The sequence below is a fragment of the Limulus polyphemus genome, unplaced genomic scaffold (genome assembly GCF_000517525.1).
Source record: "Limulus polyphemus unplaced genomic scaffold, Limulus_polyphemus-2.1.2 Scaffold395, whole genome shotgun sequence".
Lineage (NCBI taxonomy): Eukaryota > Metazoa > Arthropoda > Merostomata > Xiphosura > Limulidae > Limulus > Limulus polyphemus.
This window is the reverse complement of record NW_013666005.1, coordinates 138,091-149,014: the sequence shown is the minus strand read 5'-3', so window position 1 is coordinate 149,014 and position 10,924 is coordinate 138,091. Positions and strand designations below refer to the sequence as shown.

The window sequence follows — 10,924 nt, the reverse complement described above, 5'->3', positions numbered from 1 at the left end:
TTATATATGTATTGTATATAAAAATTATTTGTTTATTGTATTTTAATATAGAAAATAAATTCGAAATTTTATAGCTGATCAATACTAACGCCCCCCCCCCTTAACGAAAATTGCACCGTGTACTTTGAAGTCTTAAAAACGCCCCTGCTCAACTCTCTGTATGTGTTATATGCGTAGTCTGTTAGTTACACACTTAATAGTTAATAATACGTTTTACACGCGGAATTTGTTAATCTCTCCTATAATATTTTAAAGCATAGTTAAGTACATATGCCGTGTAATTTGTTAGTCTTTTCTGTATTAATCTCTATACATAAGATAACCACACATGCTTAAAGTGTAGGTTTCAGTATTACCTATTACTTACAATAGCTCCTATACGTATAATAAATCCACACGTGTTTTACGCACATATGATATGATCATATACTACGTTTAAAACATTTGAACTAAGAATATATTTGCAGAAAAGTCGATAAACAACGCTATAATAGCTGAATGTGTGTTATTCTACTATGTCTGTTGTTACCCAGTCGGCGTGATGAGTCCTAGTATTGAATAAAGGCCTCGTTGGCATTCGATAGAGCAGATGTGGTGTGGTTTACATATTATGAAATATGTTCCAGACATGACTGAAGAAAAAAATGTTATGGGGTAGTGGTTGCGTTATAAGGGCCACGATTGAATAACGTGAATGAAAATGTTGCAGATACGGTAAGACGCATATGGTGCTTACAATTATAGTTACCACATGAACATCACAAGGAAGATAACATTAACTTTTGACAAACTTTAGTACGTTTGTAATATTTAAGAGAGGAAGTGGCCTAATAGTTAAGATGCTCTGGTAGTGAATTCGAGAGTCCATAATTCACGTATCGTTTCTCCAAGTCGAGATCCCCTTTTGTGGGGCCACGGGTGCGCTGTAAGAGTGCTTTTAAACTCCCATTAATCGGTAGAAGAGTAGGTCAACGGTTGACGGTTGACTTCTCTCTCGTCTGTCATTACAAACCAGGGAATGATGTGCGCTGAAAACCCTTCGGTATGTTGCTAAATTAGAAAACAAACAAATTGTAATATTTACACTGATGCATGGCACATGTCTTTGAACGAATCGAACTACTGATAGGGTGAAAAGTCGGTATGAAAACAAACAAAACTTTTCTGTTGTCAAGTCTTAGAAACATTCAAGGAATGTACAATTCCAGAGATGAGGAAAAACTAAAACTTTAACTTGCTGGAGTTGTGAACAAATCTGAAAATATTTTATTGCTCTTGTAATTCTTTTTTTAACGCCATATTTCTCAAAATATAAACAAATAATATAAAGCCATTAACATCAGTTACCACCGATCAAACAGTTTGTCATGCTGAAAATACTTATGTAAATATTCACGCAATACTTTAAAGGGCATAAAATGTTTTTCAAGCGCTTCAGTATAAATTTCTTTTCTTGTACATTAGAAAATTAATATTAATTTTTATGGAATGTTCTGAGTAGATTAGATACCAATACGTTATAGCGAAAATATAGACCTATATAATCGAGGGTATTCAACTGCATTCTAATCATGACATTTTATGACATTTCACACTTCTAGTTAGGCCGGTATATCAGATGTGATTTATAACAACAATGATGTTTCGTAAATGCAAAAAAGCATAATGTAATTCTTGGAGTTTAACAGAAAATTTTGTTTTACATTTTTTGTGTGTGCAAAGCTCCTAAAGTACAATCTGGACGTAGCTGTTTTTAACTTTAAACTGATAGATAAGAGGGAAGGTTGTTAGTCAACAAATCCACCGTCAACTTTTTAGGCTACTACTGTCTGACCGAATAGCGGGATTTGACTGTCACTCTTACAGCACACACTTGGCGCCATATTGCAGAGTGCGTTTTTGAGGCTACGGGTAGAGAATTAAGTGGTATTTAAAATGTACTCGTATGATAATTTAAATACGTATAAATTAATTACTGGTCTAATTTGGTCCTACCTAAACATTTGTTATTACGATGACAATAATCTGAATTATAAGGTTTTAGTCGTTTCCAAGAGACAAACAAATGAGACTACCGTATAAGAAATTTATGGAAAAGAATCCCAGATTCCTGCTGGAATAAATTCAATATAATAACATCAACAAACTTGAACTATTTAAAAAACAATATTTTTTCTTTGTCAGTAATATCAACTGTTCAACTATTTACGATATGGTGAGATGAAATGTGGGTTTTTTAGAAAGTTGTAATTTGCCATTGGAAAAAAAGTAAAGAATTGCTTGCTAGTTTCTAGTTCACAAACCAAACTGTAACATGGCCACATTTCATAAAGATAAATAAAGGAAAGTGATTTCTTTGAGTGCAAAGCCACAAACCAAACTGTAACATGGCCACATTTCATAAAGATAAATAAAGGAAAGTGATTTCTTTGAGTGCAAAGCCACAAACCAAACTGTAACATGGCCACATTTCATAAAGATAAATAAAGGAAAGTGATTTCTTTGAGTGCAAAGCTGTGCAACAAGTTATCTATGTTGATCAGGTAAAGTATACAACATTGAATTTATGAAATGAACATATAAAAAGACACAACTAAAACTCAGCAACAGGGGGAACATTAGGTATTAATTAACTTGTTCTCTGTAAACAATTTAAGTGACCCATCAGAGAACCTTTGAATTAACATTGTTAATGATTTTGATAAACTGGTCATGGAGGATGGACCAATCAGTTATTTCTTTTTTCCATAATTAGGACCGAAAATATATAAGTGCTAAATAATAACAGTAATTTTCTATACATCTGACAGCTTCTTATACTTATGATTTCTCTAAATTTCTCATTGTTAATCCTTAATCATTTCCAAAATAAGGAGATGTAACTATTCTTTTTTTTGAATTGCAGCTGTTTTCTATGATTACGGTTAATTAACCTTTTCAAATTAACAGCGAATATTTATCGTGAATAAATAATAGATTTGGAATATAATTTCACATTGATCAGTATTTAAGTATGCAACTTTAAAAAAAAATCGTATCACTATCTTACGGTTTTTCTTATATAAAAAACACTCAGTTATCTTACAACTGTAAATTACACTAGGCTTCATACAAAATATCTGTAGATACACCGATATTAATAAAATGACTACGTGTAAGATTATACACCAAGTAGTTTTTGTTGTTGCTTACATATCACTAACAACCAACACTTGATTTTAGTCTTCAATAATCAAGGACTAACCTTTCAAGGTCACGTCTGTAGTTCAATCACTGGTTACCAGCAAGCTGCATGCATTGCTCTATCAATCTTACTAACATATATCCTTATCATTAGCCAGCATGTAACCTGTGTTTAACAGTCTATAAACAGTACATTCATTATGTATTAATTAACTTGTTCTCTGTAAACAATTTAAGTGACCCATCAGAGAACCTTTGAATTAACATTGTTGAGGATTTTGGTAAACTGGTCATGGAGGACGGACCAATCAGTTATTTCTTTTTTCCCATAATTAGGACAGAAAATATATAAGTGCTAAATAATAACAGTAATTTTCAATACATCTGACAGTTTCTTATACTTATGATTTCTCTGAATCTCTTATAATTAATCATGCCTAAATCGACCAATTATCTTCCTAAAGATAGTTGCATGTCTCCATCAGTGACACTCATTGTTAGCCATAACGGATTTTGTATATATATAATAACGTTAGATATTCTTTTAATTAACTGTACACTTATGACGATTACGCTGCTTTGTTATTTAGTAAATGAATTTAGACTAATCTAAGTCTATTATTTTGGCCGAACCTCGTGAACTATTAGTGTGATTACGGGCGAGAATTAAGTTAACAGAGATTGTTTGTTTGAATTTCGCGAAAAGCTACACGAGGGCTATTTGCTCTAGCCGTCCCTAATTTATCAGTGTGTAGCTAGTCATCACCACCCACCGCCAACTGTTGGGATACTCTTTTACCAACGAATAGTGGGATTGACCGTCACATCATAACGCCCCCACGGATGAAAGGGCGAGCATGTTTGGTGGGACAGGGATTCGAACCCGCGACCCTCAGATTGCGAGTCGAGCGCCCTAATCACCTGGCCATGCCGGACCCAGTTAACAGAGAAGGCACTTAACCGATGAGTCAAAGTATTATAATCATTATATGTCCGAGTTTTCTTGTGTACTGATTTACAGCATTAAGTATTATTAGACAGCTTGTTATACAGAATTATTTTATTTAATCTGTAAAAATTACTTCTCAAATCATTTTAGTTCAGATCTTTAATTGGTTTATATTTTATAATTAGTTATAATTAGTCGTGTAGGAATGTAACTTCAGAATATTTCTGGTAATATAACAAAGATTGATGTCTGTGGCCATTATAATCAAAATCAAAGTACATCTTTATTTTTTTTTCTGTAGGTATTACTGACGTTGATTATGTTATACTAAAACAATTTCTAAGCCTCACCACATCGTTACAGTGAATGTTGCCAAATCTGGTCATGCTCTGCATATTAATAATATTCCTGCAGTGTAGTTTACATTGAAAAAGGCTCCGACATAAGGCTCTAATATCTAAAGCACACAATTATCTCTGATGGCTATCCATAATCTATCTAGCACCCATTTCAACAATCCGATCGCACAGAAATCCATACGTGTTACTTCTGGCAACATGACCGGTATGTCTTCGTATGGAATAAGTATAAATGCCCGTTTCATTCTGTAACTTTTACACACGTACCTTGTGTTCGTTTAACTGGCGGTGATCCTTCTTCTTTGTATTGCGTACTGTTGCCTGTGGCACTTGGACAGCTTTTGCCACTGACCTTTGCGCTCGTGAACTCTCACTTGTTACAAGAAGACACACTTTAGTAGGCTGCGATGCGTTGTGGGTTCCTTTATGGATGGTCTTTGTTTTTTTTTTCAAGTTGACCCATGTTTCTTTGTTTTCCAATATTATTAGATACAGGGGATATCTCCGTCTTCGAAGCTCCAAATCCCCGATCTGAACATATCTTTATGATTTGAATGTATGAATATTTTACGTCGAAAAGGGCTACTACATTACTACATCAACTTTCCAAAAGCGATCAATTTTGGTGGTATCACTTTACCTACGAAACGCAAACAAAGTCAACATCTAGTGTTTATGCATACCGTTCCACCGCGAATTTACATTGGCTATGTTTGATATTGATTTTCATATGCGAAATCTTTTTAATATAATATACTCAACTCTCTGTAATAGAAGTAGCCAGATATTTTTCACAGGTGACAAAATAATCCATGTTGAGTTTAGCATAAATTCAGTTTCCATGACACCTTGTTTACCAAAATCTTACATTTAATTATACTGAAGTTCACGATCACTACATAACGCTGTTAAACAACGCACAGTTTACTTAGCAAATTCCGATAATTTCCACTATTCCCTTGCATCAGATATTTTGCTAACTAGTGTTATATCTACGATATAGCAACACTTTAATGAGGTGGGTAAGGTTAAATGTTTTTTTTTTAAATGACTGAATACGTTTGAGTTAAGTATGATGTTTACTGTAAATACTGTGTTTGTTTTCTCTCTTGAACACTACTCTAATTACAATACTTTAAGCTTAAACATTTCCGAGAAAGAATTAGCAAGTACCTTAACTAAATGTACAGAAATTAATTCCATTAGTACGACTTTCGGAATGTCATCAAACCTCCTGTACTCAATTTAATACAACATATAATTATTTGTCGTGAATTAATTAAATATTACACACACGTAAGTATATTCAGCACTAACCTTGTTCATCTCTAAGCCTTTTAATGTGGGTAAAAGCCTCTTCTGCTGCTGTTACAAGTCTTGCTCGTCTTTTTTGCACTCTCCTGTTGTATTCCTGTTCTTCGTAGAATCTTTCATTGTGACTAGAGTCTCTTCGCCGAGCACTAGCTGCCAGGACTGCACGAGACTGACCATTAATAGTTGTGTTATTAGGTGTTCCATCAACATCATAAAACTTAAAAACCGATGCAGGTTTCCTTGTTTTACTTGGCAACGTTTCCAGATAAGGATTATAAATAGAAAAATCCCGATAATAGTGTTCTAAAACCCAAACTGCTGCTCGTTGGATACTTAATTGGCCCATACTATAACAATGACTTTCGCCGTCGGATGAACGAACCACTTTAACGAAATACTGAGGTTGAAGCTGTCTGACTTCCATTAAAACAACAGCCAGATAATGGATAAAAAGTAAGGCATCCACATGTGATACAGCGAAAAGCACAATACTATGATACGAAATTTCGTAATCACTCTTACGTTTCTCCACGATCCGCACAACATAAAACAACCAGTATGAAAAAGTGAAGATGAATACTAACGCTAAAACGAGAGCGCGAAAAATAAATATTCTTGGCATTGTGGCTTTTGGCTTTCGAAAAAATACAGCCCATGTCCCTATTAAAAGAATCAGTAATTTGAAAGAACAACTAATTAATAAACCATCACATTCAGGGCCACACTTCTGTACCTTCCATTTTAACGTCTCAATTTTTGGAAGAATTACCATAACAATGGGCGAAAGAAAGGCACAGAAGGCCAGCATTGCTCCAATGACAGTTCCAATCAATCTATGACAATGAAATGACACGCCTTCCTCGAACTCCTTCCCCAGCTTTGAAAAATCGTCTACAGACACGGAGTGTTCACTAGTGTTACCCGTGATAGCAGTGGTGTTGTCTCCCCAGTTGTCATCTTGAGCCAGAACTTGTACTTCAATCACTTCTTCATTACGACGGTCGTTACCTATTTCCCGCTTACTTCCACTAGTTACTGAGAATGACCTATCACTTCTGTTGGATCGACGGTAACCACGTGACCGATGGTGATTTGAAGTGCTGCAAGAGTTACCTTTACTACGACGAGAGTGAGAAGAATGCACACTGTGTCCAGATCTGACCGATTCCGTCTCCATTATTGCGTTTTATTAAATCTACAAATAATTTTTGAGTTTTTACGTCCAGCAGAATGCCATTGTTTCGTTTGATTCTGTGCTTACTTCCTAAAAAAATAAAGTGAAAAGAAATTAGTATAATTAAAACATGAAAAGAAATGGATTAATAACATGGTCACATATATCACAGGTTTTACTTCATCGAAATGAAATACATAATTGATACTATGGATCACATATAATCCAGATACTGTTAAATTCATGCAACGTGCTAGTTTAACTAAAATCCTGAACTGTCAAATAAAACATAATTACTTTTCGATATTAAATATTTATAAGATGAGGTATAATTTGATGTTATTTAGTATATGGCACTTGATGTATTCGTTTTTATTTGAACGCTGCCTTATGGAATTCAGGGGCTAAATGGCAGGTAAGGAACCTCAAGTACAGGAATAGTTATTCCTATTTTAGAACTATTGACCACAAGGAGGGTAACCAGTCAGCAAAAGACGCGGTCTCTGCGATTACTCTTAACCGAATAACGTAATTGACTATCACATTTATTACATCCCGAGTTTGTTAAGTATAACGCTTTGCTTCCACAGAAGTCAAATTAATGTTACATAACATTATTATTATATCAATACTTTAAAATGAATTAATGGCAGTTGCTGCACCAGATAAGTATTTGCAAAAGGAGTTTACTCAAAATCAATTATATATTTTTCTGGTTTTAGGTCTGTACTATCAAGGGCTAAACATCCACCTAGAGTTAAAATACATCTCTGTTGTCAAAGTATGAAGCCGGAGAACGTGAGTTTGTTACGACCGTGAACACTAAATTACATACTAGGCGCCTTTTCACTTGTTTCTGGCCCGGTATGGCCAGATGGTTAGGGCACTCGGCTCGCAATCTGCGGGTCGTGGGTTCGAATCCCCGTCACACCAAACATGCTCGCCCTTTCAGCCGTGGGGGCGTTATAATGTGACGGTCAATTCCATTATTCGTTGGTAAAAGAGTAGCCCAAAAGTTGGCGGTGGGTGGTGATGACTAGCTGCCTTCCCTCTAGTCTTACACTGCTAAATTAGAGTCGGCTAGCGCAGATAGCCCTCGTGTAGCTTTGCGCGAAATTCCAAAGGAGCAAATAAACAAACACTTGTTTCTGATTTTATCCTGCATAGAACGACCAATGGAACACATTTATTTCAGTTAACAAAAAGGAAACTCAAATACAAAAGTTACTCTGACGAAATGTAATCTGATGATATCTGGATTCAAATATTTTTCTCTTCACACATTCTGTTTTCGCTCAATGTCAATTTTTTTGCTACTCGTTCTACTCAGCAGTAAGTCTGGAAGCTTACAATGCTAAAATTTGGTTTCAATGCTGGTGGTGGGCAGAGTACAGATAGTCTATTGTGTAGCTATGCGCATAACAACAACCAAATCTTCTGTATTGTTTTATAGTACTACACATTAAAATGACGTATTATTACAGAGAAAAGTTTATTTACATAGTATAAACAGCTATAGCCTTTACATTAAAAACCAAGTCAATTAAGCTTATCTCATATATAGTAATGGAGGTAATATAAACGTCCCACTTCTAGATATCACATGGAAACTTTGTTGATATTTAACACAGTATTTGGGCCTTACAAATGTCTGTAAGAAACTCAAATATGGGGAATGCATAGCATTGTGCACTCTGAATTTAACAAGGTATTCATACGGATTACACTTTTAACCACAGCTTAACTTAACAAAGCATAAGCTTTTACAATGTTTCAGTAATATTTTAAAGGCGTCAAAATTAGTAATAAGAAACAATGAACAAAATATGTATAATACTAAACATGGTTTACTTGTTATTTTAATTGTCCAAAAGATGCTAGGTGAAATTGTTTTGGGAAACATATCTCAGCTGTTGGCAAACATATATGATGTCATTCATGCGATCATGTTATCATAGGCTACAGATGAAGTATAGGGAACAAGTTGTAAACAAAAATAAATAGAAGAATCCCCTATAAACACATATCACATTTTGGCTTGATATGCTTTTGTAATTAAACTGCAATTAGAAATACTTTATGATTCATCCATACTATCTACTCCGTTTGGGATCAGAAGATCCATATCGAGAAAATTGTACAAAACATTTTATTTTCAGAACTTTACTCCATAATAAATGAATCGTATAGGTATAAAACTGGAACTAAACTACAAAAATGTGGCATTTTTCTGATTCTGATATTTTTTGAAAGAACTTTCTGTAACTAACAGTCTGGTCATAAGACAGCGAATTATTTCTCGAACCAAAATCGTGTTATTTATTTATTAGTTTAATAATTTGTGGCTTAAAAAACGCCTATAAAAAGAGACTAATTAGTCAAACCCACCGCAATCAATAAATAATTCTGAAGCTGTTATCCAACTTCTATAAAAGTATTGATGCTAAAGTTGGTTAGTTTCGCTTTAAATGTTAACATAATAAATTTATTAATGTTTAAAATATCATGATGTTGAACACCGAAAGTTATGTTTGTGTGTGAAGTAATCCTTTTTCTCTATCTAAAGCTATCAACATATGCGTAGCCATCTGTTTACTTGTCATTTTCGTAGGTCTTTCTAAGTTTTGACAGTTTTGTTCATGTAGAACAATGAGTTCGTATTCTCAAAATCACTCATAGTAAAAATTATGTTGCACACACGTTTCCTCAACGTAAGTGAAACACGAGGTCATCTTACATATTGAAATGTTCTTTCTTTTTAATGTTTGCTCTTTTTATTTCATAATGAGCTTTCTGTATGTTGTCTTCATTTTTCGTTCGGTTTTTACTGCCCCCAGTGGCACAGCGATATGTCTGCGGACTTACAACGCTAGAAACCGGGTTTCGATACCCGTGGTGGGCAGAGCACAGATAGCCCACTGTGTAGCTTTGTGCTTAATTACAAACAAACAAACGGTTTTTACTATTTTTGAAATATTAAAATACAGTGTTAAGTCATGGAGAACAGGAAATACTAATTATAATCTGACCTTTTATTCATAAGTATTTTGAGATACTGTGAATTAAAGCTGAGTAATATTCCAGTTCAATCCATCAACGTCTATTAAAAACAAATGATACTAACCTATTAGTAGATAACATTTCTTGAAAATCTAACAATAAAAACTGAAATATATATTGTTTTAATTTATAACGAAACAACAATACTGTAAATATGAAATTGTTTATAAAAACTGACATAGCATGTAACAAATATCTGATGACATAGCTTTATTGATATGAGTAGGCTGGGAATAAGTTACACTAAGACTACAAATCATAACAGCTATGTTTTTGTTTATTTGCTCCAGTACAGACAGCGTAGAAATGAGTAAATCCAGTTATTTGTATGATTACATGGAAAAATATAATACAGGTGTATTAGCTAAAAGCACGATAAGTTCATAATTAGTTTCTATAATTAATTAACTATTAGTCTCTTAGAATTAATAACGACTATTATGCTTATACTGATCCATTACTGGACACCACGAATAATGTCAAGTTAACAGTTACATTACTAGTCCGCACGAATAATGTCAAGTTAACAACTTACATTACTGGTCAGTACGAATAATGTCAAGTTAACAGCTTACATTACTAGTCCGCACGAATAATGTCAAGTTATCAGCTTATATTACTGGTCACCACGAATAATGTCAAGTTAACAGCTTACATTACTAGTCCGCACGAATAATGTCAAGTTAACAGCTTATATTACTGGTCAGCACGAATAATGTCAAGTTAACAGCTTACATTACTAGTTCGCACGAATAATGTCAAGTTAACAGCTTATATTACTGGTCAGTACGAATAATGTCAAGTTAACAGCTTATATTACTGGTCAGTACGAATAATGTCAAGTTAACAGCTTACATTACTGGTCAGTACGAATAATGTCAAGTT

At 34.1% G+C, this 10,924-nt stretch overlaps 1 protein-coding gene across 2 annotated transcripts in view; it reads right to left on the bottom strand.

The window, feature by feature from the left end:
- LOC106457950 (vang-like protein 2) overlaps positions 1-10,924 on the bottom strand; it is a 61,698-nt gene that overhangs the window by 7,321 nt on the left and 43,453 nt on the right. For both annotated transcript variants that reach the window (XM_022384030.1, XM_013917397.2), the window contains exon 2: positions 5,809-7,069. In XM_022384030.1, the coding sequence (XP_022239738.1) occupies positions 5,809-6,982 (1,174 nt within the window). In that variant the 5' untranslated portion in view covers positions 6,983-7,069. The remainder of the gene's footprint in view (positions 1-5,808; positions 7,070-10,924) is intronic.